This window comes from Geotrypetes seraphini, chromosome 1 (genome assembly GCF_902459505.1).
Source record: "Geotrypetes seraphini chromosome 1, aGeoSer1.1, whole genome shotgun sequence".
In the NCBI taxonomy this organism is placed as follows: Eukaryota; Metazoa; Chordata; class Amphibia; order Gymnophiona; family Dermophiidae; genus Geotrypetes; species Geotrypetes seraphini.
Genome location: NC_047084.1, coordinates 374,332,542 through 374,356,220, shown reverse-complemented (window position 1 = coordinate 374,356,220; position 23,679 = coordinate 374,332,542). Strand labels below are relative to the sequence as shown.

General features: G+C 47.2%; 1 protein-coding gene across 3 annotated transcripts in view; it reads left to right on the top strand.

Moving 5' to 3' along the window:
- SLC20A2 (solute carrier family 20 member 2) overlaps window positions 1-23,679 on the top strand; it is a 229,955-nt gene that overhangs the window by 96,893 nt on the left and 109,383 nt on the right. For all 3 annotated transcript variants that reach the window (XM_033915532.1, XM_033915517.1, XM_033915526.1), the window contains exon 6: window positions 5,094-5,213. In XM_033915532.1, the coding sequence (XP_033771423.1) occupies window positions 5,094-5,213 (120 nt within the window). The remainder of the gene's footprint in view (window positions 1-5,093; window positions 5,214-23,679) is intronic.

Below are 23,679 nucleotides of genomic sequence, written 5' to 3'. Positions count from 1 at the left end.
TGGAGGAAGCCTTCTCCACTTGATTGGCAACCTTCATGTCCTCACTAATGATCACCCCTAGGTCGCGTTCCGCCGTGGTCCTAACCAAGGTCTCACCATTTAGTACATAAGTTCTACGCGGGTTTCTCTTACCCAGGTGCATTATCTTGCATTTTTTAGCATTGAAGCTTAGCTGCCAAGTAGTTGACCATTGTTCCAGCAACAGTAGGTCGTGTGTCATATTATCAGGTAATAAGCTTTTGCCTACTATGTTGCAAAGTTTGGCGTCTTCGGCAAACAGTGATACCCTTCCTCTAAGTCCTTGCGTCATATCTCTTATGAATAAGTTAAATAGAATCGGGCCCAGGACCGAGCCCTGCGGCACTCCACTGATCATGTCCGATGCTTCGGATGGGGTACCGCTCACCACCACCTTCTGAAGTCTACCGCTCAGCCAATCCCCAACCCATGTAGTTAGAGTGTCTCCTAATCCTATCGATTTCAGCTTGTTCAATAATATTCGATGAGGGACGCTATCAAATGCTTTACTGAAGTCCAAATATACCACGTCCAGTGACTCTCCAGCATCCAGTTGTCTAGTAACCCAGTCAAAAAAGCTAATCAGATTAGATTGGCAGGATCTACCCTGGGTGAACCCGTGTTGGTGTGGATCACGCAGTTTTTCTTCGTCTAGGATTGTGTCAAGATTCTGTTTGATCAGTGTTTCCATGAGTTTACACACTATAGACGCGAGACTCACTGGTCTGTAGTTTGCTGTCTCTGTCCTGCAGCCCTTTTTGTGGAGTGGGATTACGTTGGCGGTTTTCCAGTCCAAGGGGACCCTTCCTGTGCTTAGGGAAAGATTGAAAAGAACAGATAATGGTTCTGCCAGGACTTCCCTTAACTCCCTGAGCATTCTGGGGTGTTGGTTATCCGGTCCCATGGCTTTGTTTACTTTGAGTCTTGATAGTTAGTCATAGACGCTACTGAGCGTAAATTTGAAATCTTGAAACGGGTCTTTCTGGTTATCTCCCATCTGCAGCTGTGGACCAGCTCCCGGCGCTTCGCGGGTGAACACTGAACAGAAGTATTTGTTTAGTAGTTCTGCCTTCTCAGAATCTGATTCCACAAAGTTACCGTCCGATTGCTTCAGGCGTACTATCCCATCTTTGTTTCTTTTCCTGTCACTAATATAGCTGAAGAAAGATTTATCCCCTTTCTTAATTTTCCGTGCTAGCTCTTCCTCCATTCGGAGTTTGGCTTCTCTGACTGCTGTTTTGACAGCTTTAGATCTGTCTAGATAGTCCTCTTTCACCCCCTCTCTGCCTAAATGTTTGTAGGTGATAAATGTGTCCTTTTTCTGTTTAACTAGGTCTGAAATTTCTTTACTGAACCTTTGGGGTCTTGTTTCTCCTGCGTTTACTTACTGTCTTTATGTATCGGTCTGTTGATGGACTGCAGAGACGACCACATATCCTCCACATTGTCAGATATTGCTTGTTTATGTAGCTCCTGATGGACAAAATCTCCCATGCGGTTGAAGTCTGTCTCTAAAGTTGAGAACCCTTGTTGCTGTGTTTGTCTTAGGGAAACCTTTCTTGAGGTTGAGCCATACCATATTATGGTCGCTGGAGGCCAGTGTGTCTCCTACTGAGACTTCCGTGACGCAATCTCCGTTGGTAAGAACTAGGTCTAGTAACGCCTGGTCCCTGGTGGGCTCCAATACCAATTGCTTGAGACGTGCACCCTTTATGGAGGTTAATATTCTTTTGCTGCTACCCGTAGTCGCGGAGAGTGTGTTCCAATCTGCATCTGGCATGTTGAAGTCTCCTAGCATTACTGTGTCCCCGCGCAGTGTGATGTTCTCTATGTCCTTGATTAATTCCATGTCTTTGTCCTCCTGTTGCCTGGGAGGTCTATATATCACCCCAAGGTATAGGCATTTTTCATTCCCTCTGGCCAGGTTCACCCAGAGGAATTCCCCGGTGTATCTAACATCTGTGATTCTGGTGGTTTTGATGCTTTCCTTAGTGTATAGCGTTACTCCTCCTCCCAATTTACCCTCTCGGTCGCAACGAAGTAGGTTGTACCCTGGTATAACCATATCCCACCCATGCGATTCCGTGAACCAGGTTTCGGATATTGCTATCGCGTCAAGATCGGCGTTTGTTATCTCAGTCTCTAATGCTAGAATTTTATTGCCCAAGCTGTGTGCATTAACATACATAGCCCTCCATATCTGTGAAGAGATTCCTTTACGAGCTAGTGTGGCTCCTAAATTATCAGTGATATTTCTCCCTGAATTATTGTGGATATCATTGGTACTTACCTTAGACTTGGTAGTGTGAGTGCGACTTGCCTCCTCAGGGTGGTTTCTTACTGCTCTGAGATATAAGTATGTACCCTTCCCCAACTTACCTAGTTTAAAGCCCTATGGAGTAGGCGGGCCAATCGATGTCCAAATACGTTTCTACCTCTTCTGGTTATGTATATGTAAACCGCTGCAACTCCAGGCAGTATACAAATTATACATATCACTCTTAAAACAATATCAAAACAAAAAATACAACCTACAGATTCTTCATAAGGTTACAAGTTATCAAGATAACCAAACATTTTCAGGAAAGACAAATCGGAAGTATGCCTCAACAAACACAAGGTTCTCGCATTCAGCAGGCCATCTGCTCCCAGGGTCTAACTAAATGTCTTGTGGTGATAGCCCACCTATACAAGCAAATATGTGATATTTCCATATCTCCAGTGATTTTTGGCAGATTCATCAAGACAGAGCATCTCCCTCAAGAACACAACACTGTTTGTCCTTATCTTTCAATTTTAACAAATCAACCCTTGAGCCTTTAGCTCTTCTTCATAAGAGCTCTTGTAGATAAGGAGCAAGTGTGGAATAGAATGCAAAACACATTCAGAAGCTTCTGTGTTCCCCCTGGAACACAGTACTGTCTTACAAATGTTAGGCCATTTGTCCTCATCAATTATTGTGCCTTTGACAGCCAAAATGTGTTCTCAAGTTTTAGTGGCATTAGCAAACCTAGTCCTTTTAAAGCCCAAAGCTTACCCAAGTACTTAACTGTATTGATAGACTACCAAAGCCAACCTACTCAAGTGGCTTCCCTTCATAATTCAAGAGCATCAATGTATTGTAGCCACATTGACTGGGAAGTTCACCTCAGAAATCAAATTTACCAGGAGCCCTTACACCACTATTACTATTTCTATAGCGCTACCAGGTGTACACAGCTATGTACAGAGTCACAAAGACGGTCCCTGCTCAAAAGAGCTTACAATCTAAACAGACAAATAGGATGTTGTGGATACAGTTAAGGGAAACGGTTATTCTGCTGGCTGGGTTGGAGGGAGTAGGGTTATGGATTGAAGACTAAATCATAAAGATGAAGAAGGGGCTTGGTGAACAAACTCGGTTAATTTATTTCAGACATAGGGGGCAGCTAGATGAAAGGAACGAAGTCTGGAAGGTACCGCTAAGAGCAGCTTGAATGGAGTTCTCTGGGATGTGTAGAAGGAGAGAGAAGAGTTATTGAGGGGCAGCAGAATGAAGATACTTGTAGGTCAGCAATAGGAGCTTGAACCGTATGCGAAGGCAGAGAGCCAATGAAGTAATTTAAGAAGGGTGTTGCGAGTGTAGCGAGGTTGGTAGAAGATGAGTTGTGCAGTAGTTTTGTAGTAAAGTTTTGCCAAGATTGCAGGGGGGAGAGGCAGCACTGCAGGAGACAGAAGTAGATTTGCAGTAATCTAAGCATGAGGTTATAAGAGTGCAGACAAGGGTCTGGGTAGTGTGCTCAGAGGAAGGGGCAAATTTTTGTGTTGGTGTAGAGGTAGAAGCAACAGGCCGTAGCAGTTTATTGGATGTGTGTAGAAAATGAGAGGTTGAAATTGGACTATTCCAAGGTTGCAGAGCAGAGGAGACTAGAACGATGATAGTATTAATTACCAATATGGAGAGCGGAGGAGGAGAGGGTTTAGGAGGAAAAAGAAGCGGCTCAGTCTTTGACATGTTTAGTTTTAGGCAGCAAAGTCAGCCAAACAGGCAGAGACTTTTTCTTGGACTTTAGGTGAGATTTCAGGTGTAGAGAGGTATATCTGGGAATCATCAGCATAAAGGTAGTACTGGAAGTTGTGGGAGGAAGTGGAGAGAGGAGAAGAGGTCTTAAGACAGAACCCTGGGGTACGCCAACCGCTAGCAGGGTAGCAGTAGAGGACCCACCAACACATACACTAAAGGTGCGATGGGAGAGGTAGGAGGCAAACCAGGAGAGGACAGGTTCACGGAATCCAAACTAGGACAACGTATCAAGGAGTAAGCTCTGATTAACAGTATCAAAGGCAGTAGACAGTCGAGAAGGATGAGGATTGAGTAAAGCCATGAATACCTCTTACCAGTCATCTGTAGTTGAGGATATTTTTATCTTGGGTTCACTTATCTTTTCTAAGGCCAGTTGCTTCTAGTTCAAATAGACAATTGGAGGCAATGTGTTTTACATAAACGCACAAGGGTTCCCTTCTGTATACCAAAAAACTGAGAACTTGGGATTGTCACATTGGTCCAAGCTAACTTGAACTCTGGGCATGATCCATACTGGTTCTATGCAGTACTATCACCTGTTAGTATACCTGATTGCCTCAAACAGGTGTTCTCCATAGACAGGTGAATTAAGCTTTTTTGCTTTTCTGCCATAGACAGTGTTAGAAAGGGCTCTGTGGGTACAGCTGAATACATGACCCATCTGTGGCTTGTTCTAATACAGTCAATACTTATAAGTAAGCAGTTTTTCTGGCTTGATGGCTTTTACTTATAAGAGTATGTACCATTGAGGAACTTTGTTACTCGTGTACTAGATTTTCCTCAAATCTAGACTGTCTTCCATAATAGCACACTGTACTAAATTCATGAATATAGTACGTCTTTAAACAGTTGTAGCTTAATGAAAATGTTATCTGATATTAAAAATCCATGTGCATGATGCTACTAAGTTTTTCAGTTTTATCTTTATGTCAGTAAGAATGTTTTATCTGTATTAAGTTACCTGAGCTTTAAAAATGTTCATAATGAAGCTACATATTTTTTTTTTTTACAGTGCTAGGACTGAGTGATTTTCCTGTATGGGCAACTGCACTAGTGTCAATAGGTGTAGCTGTTGTATTTGCTGCAATAGTTTGGTTTTTCGTATGTCCATGGATGAGAAAGAAAATAGCAAGTAAGTAAACGTGTTAAATGGAAAAGTCTGGCATTATCATCATCATAATCATTTTTATTCCATGTGTGCAGTGCTTTAAATTGAGCAAAACTAATCAGGTAGGATTTAAGGTAGAGACAACTTAAATTGAATGATGTTGAATATTTACTAAATTGCTGTATTAATGATAAATGTTTAGTGACAGTCCTCTGAGGATAAGCAAAAAATTACATTGCTACATGTGGGTGACTCATCCAACAGAGCCTGGCACAGATGCTACTCAGCATTCTGGATACTTAAGAAGTCTTTGGCAGCTATGTACTGTGTAGATGCCTTTCTGCCCAGCTTAATCGCATGGGACCAGCTTTCTGTTTTTTTTCTATGGAGCAAAGCAGTCACATTGTTTGTGGCTCTAACGGCCTCTTTTACAAAGCCGTGCGGCAACAGCCCCAAAGCCCTTTAAATCTCTATGGGCTTCGGGGCCGTTAGCGCGGCTTTGTAAAAGGGGCCGTAAATGTGGCCTTTTTTCTTGTGCTTTCCTTTTTTCTTTGCAGCCTTTCTCATAGCCTTATGCTTAAAACCAAGCCTGTGTAGTCTTGCTAGATGCAATTTTATATTTTGATGTATTTTAGAGTTTGGCCAGTTTTTGACCTTTAATGATGTTTGTCATTGATGCGACGTGCATGTCATATGTCATTTGTTTTATACTGTGTTTTTATGTGATTTATACGATAAATGTTATGTTTTATTTTGTATGTTAATATGCAACTCGTCCTGGATAAGGGTGGGGAGATAAATAAGCAAACAAACATAAGTCAGAAGCAATTACAGTACTGGGTTACTGGAGTTGAGTCGGTGAAATGTGCAGACTTCCACTGACTCATAAGAGTTAAATTCTATTTCATGTAAATATTATAATACTTAAATTTTGTTTCACAGATAATTTGCTTAACCCAATTTTTTCAGAATGTTTTACTTTTAGAATATATTTTATCACAGGACAAGCAGGCAGCCTATTCTCGCATGTGGGTGACGTCATCGACGGAGCCCTGATGCAGAAGCCTTGCAAGCAGACTTGCTTGTAAAAACTAGAAGTTTAGAGTCGGCCGCACCGTGCATGTGCAAGTGCCTTCCCGCCCAGCACAGGGCGCGTCTTCTCAGTTTTCTGCGGAGCCGAGAAGTCCCTCTTTGACTCTCTGCATTCAACTTACTTACTTCATGCCTTCTCTGACCGCGGTTTGTGTTCTTTATCTACACGAATCGCTGTATTTCTTTTATTTCTAGTTAAAAAAAATATATATATAGCACAGCGCTCGCACGACTTCGGGTGAGGGTCTGGCACTTGAGGCACTTACTGTGTGGGTCCATGAGAGAAACTGCACGTTGACACTGGCTACACTTCTTGAAGTCTGTTGATGTCCAGGAAATAGGAAGAAAAACAGCCGCCGCAAAGTCGAAGCCCCCCGTGTATGTGTATTACCCTAGCAACAGCAGCAGATGAATCCAGAGACCAATGGGATAGCCCACATCTACCAGCAGGCGGAGATAGAGAAACTGATTAACAGGTGGTCCATTTGGCTGGCACTCCTCCTGTTTATCCAGTATTCTCTATCTCCCAGCAGGTGAAAGTCGCTATTCAACTAGATTCTGGATTCTGGCTGGATTCTGGCTGTGACTGAAATCTTATTTCTCCTGTTGAGGTTTTCTCTTCATTGAGTTGTCAGTACTATTTCTCCTATTTCTTCAGTGAGACAGGGGTGTCCGGCTGAACGGTGCCGGCTTTAGGGGTTACACCTGGGCCCCCCCAGGTCCCTGCCTCACCCTCCCTACAGTGATAGAGGGTTTGACTGAGTCTCATATTTTTTTTTCTTCTTTCTCTTCATTTAAAAAAAAAAAAAAAAAGAGACTCCAGTTCCTACTTGACTGTTCTGCCCTACTTGTGCTGAGCATTTACCAGCTGATCATTTGCTGGCATCTACCGGCCCTGACAGTGAGGTTGTGAGTATTTGCCCTTTTCTTTTTCTTGTGTTAGACCTGTGGGTTCGGTGTTGTTCACACATAAGCTGGACTTCGTGGGGAAATGGATATGATGGTGTATCTGGCGGGCGAGTGTTGCAGTTTGTGGGAGTGCTTTGGTGAACGGCTCCGGATGGGTTATTTGAGCTCCGTTGTAGGAGCCAGTGCTTTCCCGCCTGCGGGGGCCGCGCGCTTGTGTCTGATATGGAGGGAGCACAACTGTGTTCGCTGGGTTCTCCTTGTGGCTGCCTTTGCTCCGCGTGGAACACAGCCACAGCTTAATCGGCTGGGTCCAAGATTATGGTGACTCGTTGATTGGGACCATACCTTCCAACCCCCGGGAGCTGCACGCTTGGTGTTCTGCGCTACAAGAACCGCCGCGAGGTTCACAGAGTTTTCTCCGAGCCTGCCTGGGGGTGGTTTCTGCCGCGACTGGGTGGATATTATTTGCTTTGTTCCGGGTCTGTTATTTCTGGAACAGTTAGCTTATGGCGGGCGAGGGACTCGTGCTTGTGATCCTGCCTTGGCGGGAATGCCGCAGCGTTCAGGCGGTTTGTGTTTTCAACTGACTTCTGCCTAGCGTGTCGCACGCCGTCAGTGTATTCGGGGTCGGTTGCATTGGAAGGTTCGTTTCTAGTTTGCGATGTTGCCGCGGTCGAGCTCCCTGTCGGTGTTTCTCCATTTTTGTATCATTTATCTGCTTTATTGTTCATATACTCTGTACTGGCGCTTCTGAGACAGAATTTTCTCCCGCCAAGCTTTCCCGCCTAGTCTAGACTTGTCTCTGTCCTGAGTCAGCGTCGGGCGATGGCTGACAATTTTTGGCAGGAAGGGAGAGTGCCCTGTGCTTATTGCGGGTATCTCTTTGCTACTTTCGGGGTTCATAATGAGATGGGTTCCTTCTCTGTGTCTATGGGCAGCACCGGTGAAGATTATATGCTTGTCTAATTTCCTCTTCTTTGCGCCTTGGGGGCCACGCTGCTGGTGTCTGGCGCTATAGCAATGATTCGTGGTCCTAGCATGCTGGATTTCCTGTTGGGCTACACTCTGCAGGTGGAGTTGAGTGGCCTGGTGGCACCTGGCCTTTTCCCACGGGCAGGGCTAGATTTTGTTTGGTTTCAGGCGCGATGCAAGGTCCTGTGTTTTACGCAATAGACTTATGAGGCTACCGTCTTCTCCTGTCATATGGTACGTAGCCCCACCCCCCCTGTTCGCATGGTTCTTCGAGGGTTCCTTTCCCCCCTGGCTGCCATGAACCAGGAGTGTTCCTTTCTTCTTTGCTGAAATTGTGATTGTCCTCCAGCTCGTTTTATGACCGCTGCTGCACTTTGTGGGGGGGTCATTTCTTCTGCTATCAGCTCTTTCAACTTTCTCGTGGACAGGGAGCTGCATATGGGCAGGTCACGACGCTGTTGTCTTGTTACCGGTTAAGATGCTGTTGTTTTCCAAAGGGCGGTAGATACAGCATCTTGATTGCATCTAGTACATATTCCCCTTAAAGGCCATATGTATTTCGCTCACGTTGCATGGAGTTAGTACTGTTTTCATGGGTTACATTACGAACCTTGATTTTTCCTAGGAGGATTTCTTTCTTCTTAAAGTTCCTACGGTGCTCATCCTGCCGTTTACTGACCTTTTGCACTTCATTCTGAGGGGTTCTTGACTTCTTCCAAGGCCTCGTAAGGCTTTCTCATGAGGGAGTAGTCGCTATACTGTCAGGTCAGGGGGCTGTGAACATTTTTCAGGATGCTTGCACCTTTGCATCCTCCTCAGATTTCCTGTTCGTTCAAGCAGTCTCTGTTTTTGTGTTTCTCTTTGAAGTGTTACTGGTCCTCAGGGCGGTTCTTGTAGTTCTTAGGGAACCACTTACTGCATGGTGACCAAGATGAGGGCATTGGGCAGGCTGGATCCCATTCTGCTGAAATAGTTTCTCAGGGTTACACATTTCTGCTGCCAACCTGGGAGTATATTTACATTTTCTCTATGGACTCCGACTCGGCACTAGGTTTGCCTGCCTCTCTTGGAGCAGCGCTTTCGGTTTTGGCTCATGCCATTTCGCCTACCCAAGGCTTCACGAACGTTTTAGATGATGTGGGCGGTGGCACCGTTTTGGCGCTACCAGGCGATTCATCTAATTTCTTCTTGACTGCCTGCTTGATTCAGACGACTTCGGGCCGTTTGACTGACACAAAAAGGGTGGTATCTTTTCCTCAGTTCTTTACACGTGTATCTTCAAATTTGCAGCGCTCTTTTCTCCTGTACTATTTATAGGTATATCGGGGTAATGTTTTAATTCATATAGGAGAGACATGTGTTTCTTTCCGGAGACTTGGGCGTGGGGTCTCGGTCTCAGATTGGCATTCTTCTTCGCTTTCCATGACCAAGGGTATGGGATTCTGTACAGTTTCTAGGATCCATATTGCTGACTCCACTGGGAACTTCGGCTTGCTTTCCCCTTCTTACGCTACAGCAGTCACTTTTGTTCCGGTGGTTCCCGGTATCTCAGGGCTTCGATTGTTTGGTATGCTCCTCCTGCATCGCTCTGTATGATTTGGTGGCTCCGCGCGATTTCTCTTTTCAAGGCATGCCTCAGTATTTGCTGGACTAGCTCATGACCACTGATCATCCCGGGCTGTCGGGTTGGGGGGCTCGGTGGCTTCCATCCTCAGCTCCAGGAGTCTGGTCTTCAGAGGCGACTCGATACTTGTTCATTCTTCTACTTTTGAGCAGGGTCAGGCTACCTTTCTGGAGCTTCAGATCTTTCTTCAGTTCATTCTGCCGCTGAGGGTCCTTTTGGTCAGTATTTGGATGGGGGTAATTCTCTACAGCTTGGGCAGTAGGTGTTGTACTCAGTTGGCAGGTGAAGTTGTTCTGCTTCAATGGGTGGACTCTCATCTTCATCTTCTGTTGGCAATTCCTTTTATGGATCAGGATAAGAGTTTGGATAGATTTTCTCTCCGGAATCTGAGCATGGCCCATTTCTTGTATGTTGCAGTGTACAGCGCTGTGTACGCTCTGGAAAGTGTGCATGTTAGTCATAGTGTAATCTTCTGCTTCCTGGATATGGAGATTTGTGGCTCAGGCGTTCTAGCTCTTTTTATGGACGTGAGATCTCCTGGACTAGACCCCATGGCCTTGTCTCTCAATTCTAAGCTTCCTGGCTTCTTTGGTGGGCCCAGGGAGTGTGGGTTGGAGGGGGTTGCTGCTTGGCTCCTTTCTTGCCTCTGCCTTCTCTTTTTCAGTGTTTTCCACTGACTGATGATGGCTTTCCGGGCACAGTATATGTAGAATCTCTGGATTGGTGGCGCGGATTTGAGTCTTTCGACAGCCGGACTAAGAAGTTTCCTGGTATCTCCGGCTATGCTCGCCTAGGGTCCGATCAACATGAATATTTGTGCTACTTTAGTATTACGACCTCGCTTTTTGAAAAGTCTTGGCTGACGTGTAAGGGTTATGCGAAGCAGGTTGTTTCTTCTCTTATCCAGGTGCTATGGACGTCTTCTCCTGTGGCTTCTGCTTCCTTTTGGAGGTTTTTCCTTTCTTGGGTGCTTCTTAACATTTGAACCACTCCAGAGTTCCTTTTTGGCACAAGTGTATTGCCGAGGGCTTCGCGTTCAATTCCCTTCAGCTTCTAGTGCCATTCTTGGCTTGTTGCAAGGGCTAGGTATATTGCTCTTCGTTTACTTCTCAGCCTCATGTGGTTCAGTTCCTAAACAGAGTGCGGTATATTCATGCACCTCTTAGAAAGCCCGGTTTGGAGTACAATCTTCACGTACTTCTTCTCAGTTTACCGATGGCTTCATTTCATCCTGGTCTTTTGGGACTCTAAAGGGCTGTGCCGTTGAACACGGGGTTTCTTGTGGCCATGGCTACCGCTCTGCAGTTTTCTATATTGCAGGCCTTGTTCAGCGGGGATTCCTAATTCTGATTTCCGAAATATGGGGTATCAGTTCAGATGGTACCACTATTTCTTTCTAGGGTGGTGTCATCCTTTCTTTTATGTCTCCCCTTTCCTTCCTTCTTACTTGGAGGAATAATTGGGAGCAGTGCTTTTGTTCACTGCATTTTTTGGTACGCGCGTAGCGTTCTCCGTGAGCTAGATTTCTAACAACTTTTAGTTGTTTATATCTCCTTTTTGTATTCTTCAAGGGACGCCTCAAACGTATGGCGGCGTCCGACGCCTCCACCGCTCGATGGGTCCAGGAGGACATTCTTTATGCTTGCTTGCTGGCAGGGAAGCGGTTGGCGAAAGAACTTCATGACCATTCCGCTGGAGAGATGGCTGCTTCTTGGGCTCAGCCCAGAGGTTTTTTCCTTGGAGGAGATTTGTCTCGCGGCTAATTGGTCTTCCGAGAGTGCTTTCTCTCAGCATTTCTGCTTGGATGTGGGGGATGCATGCGGTAGGGGCGTTTTGTGCTTCGGCTGTTACGGAGGCGGTGTTTGCTTCCCACCCAGATAGAGGATTGCTTTGCTACATCCCATTGGTCTCTGGATTCATCTGTTGCTGTTGCTAAGGAAGGAAAAATAATGTTCTTACCTGTTAATTTTCTTTCCCTTAGACGCAGCAGATGAATACAGAACCCCACCCTTTCTGGATATTGTCTGTCAGTTTTTTCTTTTGCAACTTTCGCAGTTGCTTATTGTGGCAGGTTGTTTTCTGTATTATTGCATTTTGAGATTTGTTATGGGAAATAAGTGTTTTTTACAGGCTATGCCTATTGTTGGTTACGGATGCTTGGGCAAGGAGCTATACTTGATAAACAGGAGGAGTACCAGCCAATAGGACCACCTGTTAATCAGTTTCTCTATCTCCGCCTGCTGGTAGATGTGGGCTATCCCATTGGTTTCTGGATTCATCTGCTGCGTCTAAGGGAATAATTTTTCCGTGTGTATATATAATTTTTTTTTTTTTTTTCCTCCTATGTCTTGGACAGCAACAGACTTCAAGAAGTGTAGCCAGTGTCAATGTGCAAATTTCTCTCACAGACCCACACACAGTAGGTGCCTTGGGCCAGACCCTCACCTGAAGTCGTGCGAGCACTGTGCTATTCTTCAACCTCGAGCCCTTAAATGTCGTCTACTTTCAGTGGAGAAGCTCTTCGGGATGGATTCGACCACTTCCTCGACTCCGAAGCCAACCTCGGTCTCACCTTCGACCGAGGGTCCTCCTGCCTCCACTGCTTCGACCTCGAGCCTCATCAGACCTTCTTCGTTTGCAGCGGCTCTTTCCTTGACGACGTCTGCTGTATCTTCCCCTGTATCCTCAGGTCAGATAGCTCAGCAGAAAGTTCCAGCGGTGGTGCTTAAGGTGCCTAAGACTTCCAAGTCGAAGCACATTTCCACTGCCTCTGTGGAACCTCCAGCCAAAGCAGGTGGTCCAGTTTCAGATGGGAATCCATCCTTGCCGGCTTCTTTCCAGACCATGTTAGAGCAGCAATTCATTCAGTTCCTCACTAATATGGGACCGAAGCTTGTTACTCTAATCCAGCCTGGGCATTCTGCAGACTCCTGCGAGGTCGAGCCTTAGACTGAGGCTACACAATCTATGCAGGGAGCAGAGTCTCGGCGAGTGTCTGGTCTGGCATCTATGCACGTAAAGCAAGGATCAGATTCTTTGCAAGTGCCTCGACAGGAATCCTCACACTCCATACAAGGAGCAGAGTCTTTGGGAGTGCATCGAGGTTCCTCCATCAAGCCTCTGGAGCTTCGATCCACAGCTTCCAGCCCTATCCATTCCTTGGTGGCATCGACTGCTTCCATCTCCGGGGCGAAGTCTCCTCGATCTTCGAGATGTGCTTCCAAGCACCATTCTCGCCGACAATTGAGGCCTTCCTCGAGGCATACTTCCAGGCATAGCTCTTCTTCCAAAGAGTGGTGTTCTTCAACTAAGCATCGATCTACACCTTCCAGTTCTACTAGACCACTGACTCCTCGATCGAGGTCTCCACTTCCACACCTTGAGAACTCAGCGGTTTCGATTGCTTCATTCAAGTCTCCCTATTCTTTTGATACCTTTTTTCCAGCCAAAGCTTCATCTTCAACCCAGGCTGCCTCGATAACCTCTAGTCATTCTCAAGGCAAGGCATTGGCGGATCAGCTATCTTTCTCCTCTTTTCTTCGTCAGATGGCTATTGACTTGGACCTTCAATTGGATGCTGGTTCCAAATACTCTAAGGAGTATCTCAGTCATGCATCTTCCTCAACCTCCGGCAGAGTCACCTAAGCTTCCTCTTCACAAGCTTTTGTCTCAGGCTTTTACCAGATGCCTGGAGACTCCTTATGCAATTCCAGCTGTTCCAGGAAATTAGACATAAGAACATAAGAATTTGCCTCCGCTGGGTCATACCAGAGGTCCATGCCGCCCATCGGGCCGCTCCCGCGGCGGCCCTCCAGGCCCATCACCTGTGCAATGGGCCTTGACTATTCCTATAATCTACCTCAACTCCTATCTGTACCCCTCAATCCCCTTATCCTCTAGGAACCTATCCAAACCCTCTTTGAAGCCCTGTAACGTGCTCTGGCCTATCACGGCCTCCGGAAGTGCGTTCCATGTGTCCACCACCCTCTGGGTGAAAAAGAACTTCCTAGCATTTGTTCTTAACTTGCCCTCTTAATTTCTCCGAGTGCCCCCTTGTACTTGTGGTTCCCCACAGTGTGAAGAATCTGTCCCTGTCTACTTTTTCTATGCCCTTCAGGATTTTGAAGGTTTCTATCATGTCTCCTCTAAGTCTCCGCTTTTCCAGGGAGAATAGCCCCAGCTTTTTCAGCCTGTCAGCATATGAGAAGTTTTCCATACCCTTTATCAGTTTAGTCGCTCTTCTCTGGACTCCCTCCAGTACCGCCATGTCCTTCTTGAGGTACGGCGACCAGTACTGGACTCCAAATATAAAACTGTCCATTGCAAAGGATTTGAGAATTCACAATTATCTCACCATTTCCTACTTGTGGAATCATCCTTGAAGAGGTCCCATCCTTCCAAGGTTTATGCTACCGTTCCTCCTGGAAGGGAAGAGAAAACTATGGACAAATTCGGACGTCTCATCTATCAAAATGCCATGATGTCCTCTAAAGTCCTTAATTACAATTTTCATTTTATCACTTATTTTGAGTTCCTCATTGCTCTTTTGCTTAAATTTCTCAGTTGCTTAGATACTCAAAAACACTTTGAATTTCAAGAAGTCATAGCTTCTCTATCGCAACTCAGATTGCATCTACTTCAGTCTTCTTACGATGCCTTTGAGTTGTCTGCCAGGGCGGCTGCTTGTTCTGTAGCAATGTGCCGCTTTGCCTGGCTTCGTACCATTGACATGGATCCTAATCTTCAGGCTAATATTCCTTGTGCAGGCAATGACCTTTTCAATGAATCTATTGAGGCAGCCACCAAGAAATTGCCTGAGCATGAAAAATCCTTTACTTCTATTGTCAGACCTAAGCCAAAACCAGCTCCTGCCAAGCCTGCACGCCCTCCTCCTATTTACCAGAGGCGTTTTGCTCCGAAAGCGGCTCCTTACACTCGCCCTCCTCCCAAGAAACAGCAGAATCAGAAGCAACAGAAATCTCAACCTTCTGGTGCACCTAAGGCTATGCAGCCTTTTTGACTGTTTAAAACAAGAGCATAACCTCCACCATTCTGTCTCTGAACTATCTTCCCCCTATTGGAGGTCGTCTCCATCATTTTTATCGAACCAGTTCCTTTGGAACAGCAGAGCAGGGGGTTTTACTCCCATTACTTCCTTGTTCTGAAGAAGACGGGCGATCTGCGGCCCATTCTGGATATCGGAGCTCAACAAATTTTTAGTCAAAGAAAAATTTTGCATGTTATCCCTGGCATCCCTTTATCCCCTCCTAGATCTGAACAACTGGTTATGCTTTCTGGATCTCAAGGAGGCTTATACTCGTATTCCCATTCATCCTGCCTCCCGCTAATCTCAGATTTCGGGTGGGGAATCTTCATTATCAATACAGAGTGCTGCCCTTTGGCCTGGCTTCATCTCCCAGAATGTTTTCCTGGTAGTGGTAGCTCTTCATACTCTGGACTGTAAACGTGCTTTGGCCTTCTATTTAGAACGCACCAAACCACACAGAACTGCTCCTTAACTTTTTGTCGCCTTCGATCCAAATAAGTTGGAACATCCAATCTCTAGGCATACCATCTCCAACTGGATGGCTGCTTGTATCTCCTTCTGCTATGCCCAGGCTGGATTACCCCTACAGAGTAGAGTCGCAGCTCATAATGTCGGAGCAACGGCAGCTTCAGTAGATTTCTTCAGATCTACACCTATTGAGAAAATTTGCAAGGCTGCTACTTGGTCCTCGGTTCATACTTTCACATCTCACTATTATCTGGATGTTTTATCCAGATGGGATGGTCATTTTGGCCAGACAGTATTACAAAATTTATTTTCCTAAATTGCCAACACTCCCACCATCCCATTCTGGTTAGTTTGGAGGTCACCCATATGTGAGAATAGGCTGCCTGCTTGTCCTGGGCTAAAGCACAGTTACTTACCGTAACAGGTGTTATCCAGGGACAGCAGACAGCTATTCTCACAATCCAACCTCCTCCCCTGGTTGGCTTCTCTGCTAGCTATCTGAACTGAGGAGACGCGCCCTGTGCTGGGCGGGAAGGCACTCGCGCATACACGGTGCGGCTGACTCGAAATTTCTAGTTTCTACAAGCAAGTCTGCTTACGAGGCTTCCGCATCGGGGCTCCGTCGATGACCTCACCCATATGTGAGAATAGCTGCCTGCTGTCCATGGATAACATCTGTTACAGTAAGTAACTGTGCTTGATGATATCTATATTAGTGAAAATGGCACCTAGAAAATGACATTGGGACAAAGTTTGTCCCTGTCACCGCAAACTGTATGATTCCCTCCGCACAAGCCTTAAATAGTTGATTTTTATATTGAAATCATTTTATTGAGTGTAAAAAGAAACAATATTCTGTACAACTGTCATTTTACTTTCAAACGGTTTTTATTGATGACTACCAGCAGCCAGAAAACAGCAGCAACTTGATGTGCAAAACTGATTACAGATAATATACAACCAGAACAGTAATATGGAGAAATTGAAGTCAAACCATTTTTAAATAGTAATGAACCTCTTCCCCCCCCCTTGGAGTCAAACCGTCAAACCATTTTTAAATAGTAATGAACTTCTCCCCCCTCCTTTACAATTTTTTTGTTTGGTTTATGGAGGGGGGGTTTGGGCAGGTGATTACCTGCCCAAACCCCCCCTCCATAAACCAAACAAAAAAATTCTGTCTGAGAAGACAGGAGGTAGCCAGGTAAGTCCCAACACACAACCAATCTAGGAACCTGGTCTTTTATCCCAGGACAAGCAGGCAGGTATTCTCACTAGTAGGGGTGATGTCATCCGACAGAGCCCCGATGCGGACGTCTCACAAGCATACTTGCTTGAAGAAACTTCAGAAGTTTCGAGATGCCCGCACCGCGCATACGCGAGTGCCTTCCCACCCGATGCACCGGGCGTGTCTCCTCAGTTCTTTTCTTTCCGTGGAGCTGAGAAGTTTTGCTTCAACTCTCTGCACTGAGTGAACCCTTGTTCTTGCCTTCTAGTGCTCGCAATTTTGAGGGTTTTTTTTCTCTTATCGTGTGTTCTATTCTGTCGTTTTATTGTTTAAAAAAAAAAAAAATTTTTTCCGAAGATTCGACCGGGTTGGCCGCGTGGCTGGGGCCCCGCAGCTTCGATCTAGCGGTGGAGCTTTTTCGGCCTATGTCCCGGCCTATTATCGGTTTTAAAAAGTGTATTAAGTGCCAGCACGCGATTTCGTTGACGGACCCGCATCGGCGCTGTTTACAGTGTCTCGGGCCTCAACATCTTCCGAAATCGTGCCGGCCTTGTTCCACTCTAACAGCATATGCTTTCAAGCGTCGCTGTTTCCTGTGGGAGTCGATGTTCGCTATGGAGGTTACCAAGGAACCTTCGGCTTCGACCAGCGCTTCGGCGTCGGCATCGTGTCTTTTGAAACCAGCTTCCTTTGTTCCGGTTTCAACACCGCCTCCTGCACCTGTGCCTGCTTCGGTCTCCTCAGGTCAAGTAACTCCGCAGACCGTTCCCTCGGTGGTTCTTAAGGTGCCTAAGGCCAAGCACTCGGCCACCCGGGACCGCGAAGACTGTACAGGGGGGTCCCACTTCGGATGCGGCTCCCCCCATTGTCGGCTTCGATGCGGTCGCTCATGGAAGCCCACTTCCTCGAGCTCATGACTACCATGGGGCCCAAGTGGCTTGCCACAATCCAGCATGGGCATGCGGAACCTCCTCGTGGGGTCGAGCCGCCTCTTCCTCCTCGCCGCTCGCTCTCACTGCTAGGCGAGGAAGCTCGGCGTTTGGCTGCAAGTTCCTCACGGAGTGCTTCGCTTAGTGAAATGCCACCTCTGGAACCTATCCCCGCCTCGGACAGAGACAATTGGGATTTGCCTCCGAGGAGCCGAAGCCCTGTACGTCGTCAGGAGGATTTCTTCAGGAGCCCCTTGCCTGCCAAACTGTCTCCCGACCTGTGGCATGCTGCTCGAGAGGCGTCGACCCACCCTCCTCTTCGCTCTACAGCCTCCAGCCCCATTTACTTGTTGGAGGCCTCTGGGGTGCCATCTTCACATCGTCGTTCCAGATCTCCTTCGAGACGGAGGGAGGGGCACCGCTCCAGGGATTCTTTAAGGCATTCGTCCAGACATTCTACTGTCTCGCCTCAGAAGAAGCTTCCTCGTATGGTGTATTCATCTTCGGATGTCTCACCTCCTCCGGGCCCGGAGTTCGAGGATACCCTCAGGTCGTTATCTCCTTGTAGATCCCATGTCTTCTTGGATCAGGAGGCCTCGACTTCGAGTCCATCTCGGTGTCCTGTATTGGCGGACCAGCTGTCTTTTTCATCTTTTCTGCGGCAGATGGCAGATGATCTCGGCATAACTTTGGACTTGGGTTCCCGCTACTCCAAGGAGTACCTGGATACCATGCATCTGCCTCATCCTCCTGCTGAGTCTCTTCGCCTGCCTCTTCACAAGCTCCTCGATCAGACGTTCATGCGCTGTTTTGAAACACCGTACTCCATTCCTGGCAAACTGGATGCCAGGTGTCGCACGGTGCACCATAAGGGATTTGAGGGCTCTCAACTCTCCCATCAGTCCCTGCTGGTCGAGTCCTCCCTCAAGCGATCTCATCCGTCCCAGGTATATGCCTCGGTGACCCCAGGTCGAGAAGGGAGGACCATGGATAAGTTCGGGAGGCGCATCTACCAGAACTCGATGATGGCTTCCCGAGTTCTCAATTACACCTTCCATTTTGCCACCTATTTGGAGTTCTTCCTTCCAGTGCTTCGGAAGTTTATGCCTTACATCGACTCTCAAGCTCGTTTTGAATACAAGGAGGTTGTCGCCTTGCTGTCCCAGCTGCGTCTTCAATTGATGCAATCCTCATATGATGCATTTGAGCTCTCGGCACGGGCTACCACCTGTTCCATGGCCATGCGTTGCTTGGCATGGCTTCGGACCATTGATATGGACCCGAACCTCCAGGACAGGCTTGCCAACGTCCCGTGTGCAGGTGCGGATTTGTTTGATGAGTCCATCGAGACGGTGACGAAGAAGCTGTCGGACCATGAGAAGTCATTCCAGTCCATCCTTCGTCCCAAGCCTAAACCTACTCAGTCTCGACCTTCTCGACCACTCTTGATATACCAACGGCGTTACACTCCCAGGCAGGCTCCTGCTGCGAGGCAACCGGCGAAGAGACAGCCTCCGCAGAAGTCTCAACAAAAACCTCAGCCTTCTGCTGTTCCCAAGGCTCCTCAGCCTTTTTGACTCTCTTGTCGGGAGCATAACCAACACCGTTCTGCTATCGCCTGTCTTTCCAATTGGGGGTCGCCTCCATCATTTTTACCATCACTGGATGGCTATAACCACCGACCTTTGGGTCCTTACCATCATCAGGGAAGGATATTCTCTTCAGTTCCATCGGGTCCCCCGGACCATCCTCCAAGAGAGTATCCTTCCAACTTGACCCAGACCACCCTTCTTCTTCAGGAAGCTCAGGCTTTGCTCCGGCTTCGGGCCGTCGAGCCGGTCCCTCTGGACCAACACAACCGGGGGTTCTACTCCCGGTACTTCCTTGTTCCGAAGAAGACGGGCGACCTGCGTCCTATTCTGGACCTCAGGGTGCTCAACAAGTTCCTGGTCAAGGAGAGATTTTGCATGCTGACCCTAGCTTCTCTCTACCCCCTCCTCGAGCAGAACGACTGGTTATGCTCTCTGGATCTAAAAGAGGCCTACACTCACATTCCCATTCATCCAGCCTCTCGCAAATTCCTCAGATTTCGGGTGGGACATCTTCATCTGCAGTATCGAGTGCTCACTTTCGGCCTGTCCTCGTCTCCCAGAGTTTTCACCAAGTGTCTGGTGGTGGTGGCCGCTGCACTCCGGAACCATGGTCTTCAGGTGTTTTCCTACCTCGACGACTGGCTCATCAAAGCTGCCTCGGCTCCAGGGGTCATCTCAGCGACCCAAAGGACTATTTGGTTCCTGCAGAGTCTGGGGTTCGAGATCAACTTCCCAAAATCTCATCTGCAACCTACCCAGTCTCTTCCCTTCATCGGGGCGGTTCTGGATACTATCCAACTCAGAGCATTCCTTCCTCCACAGCGCCTGGATGCTTTTCTTCATCTCTGTCAGTCAGTGTCTGCTCGCCAGTCCATTTCAGCAAGACACATGATGGACATATTACATTGATCCCCCCATATCATCAAATTACCGCCCAATAGCAAATATCCCTCTCCTAACCAAGTTATTAGAATCCATCGTATCCACTCAACTCTCATCCTACCTAGAAAGATTCTCTATTCTCCTACCCCACCAATTTGGCTTCAGACCCAACTTCAGCACCGAATCCCTTCTGGCCTCACTAATCTCTAAGGTGCAACAACTCCATTCTCGCAACAAATTTGCTGTTCTCCTACAATTCGACCTCTCCGCAGCTTTCGACGTTGTCCATCACGATATCCTAATCGTCCAACTCTCCAAAATAGGCATAAGCTCCACAGTCCTAGATTGGTTCTCGAAATTCCTACGCCTCCGTTCCTACACCGTTAACACAAATGGTACTTCATCCCCCCCCCTGGAAACCGAAATGTGGAGTCCCGCAAGGCTCACCCCTCTCTCCTATCCTTTTCAACATCTACATGTCCTCTCTGAAACTCCTTCTATCCCCCCTAGAAACTCTCTACACCTACGCTGATGACATCCTCATCCTCCTCGAGACCGACTCGAACCTCTCTAACCTCACTGAGAATATATCCACATGTATAGCGAATCTCCAATCCTGGGCCCAATCTGTACAAATGAAACTGAATGAGTCCAAAACAAAACTACTTTGGCTCGGTCCAACATTAGATCATTTACCCACCTCCATCCCATTACCTTCTGGCCCCACTCTTCAGCTTGAGTTCTCAAGCAAAGTCCTAGGCATCGTCATAGACTCCCCTCTCTCCTTCAATGATCACCTCAACTCCTTGGTAAAAAAAATTCTTCTTTTGCCTTCATATATTGAGGAAAGTGAGATCCTGCTTTCACGATTCTCACTTTACCGTCCTCGTTCAATCTACCATCATCTCTAGACTGGACTACTGCAACTCCATCTATATAAGCCTAACTAAGAAAAACCTCCATAGACTTCAGCTAATTCAGAACGCCGCGGCTAAGCTTATTTTCGCAAAAGGCAAGTTCGATCACGTCTCCCCACTCCTCTCCAAGCTTCACTGGCTCCCTGTATACTCAAGAGTCCTCTTTAAATGTGCCTGCTTAGCCTTCAAGATCCTACATGGCGTCCTTCCTCCCGTTATCCCACTGTTTTGGAATTCCTCAAATCCACACTCCACCAGACCCTCCCAAAAACTGAAACTATAATTCCCCTCTATAAAAGGTATATCCCACGCAGGAAAACTTGAAACATCCCTCCCCTTTAGAACCACAGAATTCTGGAACAACCTCTCATCCCCACTCAGAAATTCAAACTCCTTCCAATCCTTCCGCAAACACTTGAAAACTTGGCTCTTTTCAAAAATCTAATCACTAGTATTCTGTCCCTCTTTATCTTCTTAGTCCCTCTCCTATATCCTTTCATTGTAGTTCCTTCCTCTTAATTCTGTAAACCGTGCCGAGCTCTGCGCTTGCGGAGATGGCTCGGTATACAAACCTAAGGTTTGGTTTAGTTTAGTTCTCCTGGGCCACATGGCCTCTACGGTTCATGTGACTCCTTTTGCCAGACTTCACCTCAGAATTCATCAGTGGACCCTGGCTTCTCAATGGACACAGGTGTCAGATCCTTTGACTCGTCACATCCTGGTCACTCCTGCTCTTCAGCAGTCTCTACGTTGGTGGATGATCTCTTCCAATCTATCCAGAGGTTTGCTGTTTCACACTCCTCCCCACCAGAAGGTTCTCATGACAAGATTCCTCTACCTATGCATGGGGGGCTCATCTGGACGGTCTTTGCACTCAAGGCTTCTGGACTAGTGCGGATCGGCTGTGCCATAACAATCTTCTGGAACTCAGGGCGATTTTCAATGCTCTTCAAGCTTTTCAACATCTGCTTCACGACCTGGTGGTCCTCATTCGCACGGACAATCAGGTCGCCATGTATTATGTCAACAAGCAGGGGGGCACGGGATCGGCCTCCCTCTGCCAGGAAGCTCTCAGAGTCTGGGATTGAGCGATTCGCCACAACACCTTCCTCAAAGCTGTCTACATTCAGGGGGCAGACAATGCCTTGGCGGACAACTTAAGTCATCTCCTCCAGCCTCACAAATGGACCCTCCATTCCAAGCCCCTTCATCAGATTTTCTCTCAGTGGGGGATGCCTCAAATAGACCTCTTTGCAGCTCCCCACAACTTCAAACTGCCTCAGTTCTGCTCCAGGATCTACACTCCTCATCGCCTCGAGGCAGATGCCTTTCTTCTGGACTGGGGGAATCTCTTTCTATATGCGTTTCCTCCATTTCCTCTCATTCAAAAGGCTCTGGTCAAGCTGAAGTCCGACCATGCCACCATGATTCTGATAGCTCCTCGATGGCCCAGACAGCCTTGGTACTCCCTTCTACTTCAACTCAGCAGCAGGGAGCCATTCCTTCTTCCAGTGTTTCCTTCACTGCTTACTCAGCATCAAGGATCTCTGCTACATCCCAACCTGCAGTCTCTCCACCTGATAGCTTGGTTCCTCTCAACGTAACTCATCTCCAGTTTTCCCAAGCGGTGAGGGATGTGTGAGGCTTCCCGGAAGCCTGCTACTAGACAATGCTACTCCCAAAAATGGACTAGATTTTCTACCTGGTGTGTTTCTAATCGTAAGGAGCCTCAACGAGCTTCCCTATCTTCTGTGTTGGACTATCTTCTGCACCTATCTCATTCTGGCCTCAAGTCTACATCGATACGAGTCCATCTGGGTCTCTCGTACGAAGAGAGACTGAACAAATTGCAGCTCTACACTCTTGAGGAACGTAGGGAGAGGGGAGACATGATCGAAACATTTAGTACCTCACGGGACGTGTCGTAGTGGAAGATGATATTTTCTTTCTCAAGGGACCCTCGGCCACAAGAGGGCACCCGCTCAAACTCGGGGGCGGAAAATTTCAAGGCGACACAAGAAAGTATTTCTTCACAGAGAGAGTGGTTGATCATTGGAACAAGCTTCCAGTGCAGGTGATCGAGGCAGACGGCGTGCCAGACTTTAAGAATAAATGGGATACCCATGTGGGATCCCTACGAGGGTCAAGATAAGGAAATTGGGTCATTAGGGCATAGACAGGGGATGGGTAAGCAGAGTGGGCAGACTTGATGGGCTGTAGCCCTTTTCTGCCGTCATCTTCTATGTTTCTATCTGAGTGCAATTGCGGCTTTCCATCAGCCTGTACAAGGGAAACCTCTCTCTGCTCATCCTGTGGTTTCTAGATTTATGAAAGGACTTTTCCATGTCAATCCTCCTCTCAACCTCCTCCAGTGGTTTGGGACCTCAATGTTGTCCTTTCACAACTTATGAAGCCTCCTTTTGAGCCTCTCAACAAGGCTCCGCTGAAGTTTCTCACTTGGAAAGTGGTTTTTCTTGTTGCCCTCACTTCTGCCCGCAGAGTCAGTGAGCTTCAGGCCTTAGTGGCGGATCCGCCTTTCACAGTATTCCATCATGACAAGGTGGTCCTCCGCACTCATCCGAAATTCCTGCCTAAAGTGGTCTCTGAATTTCATCTCAACCAATCCATAGTTCTTCCTGTGTTTTTTCCAAAGCCTCATTCTCATCCTGGAGAATCAGCTCTTCACACTCTGGACTGTAAACGTGCTTTGACTTTCTACCTGGATCGCACCAATCCATACAGAACTGCTCCTCAACTTTTCGTCTCCTTTGATCCGAACAAGTTGGGACGCCCTGTCTCGAAGCGTACCATCTCCAACTGGATGGCGGCTTGC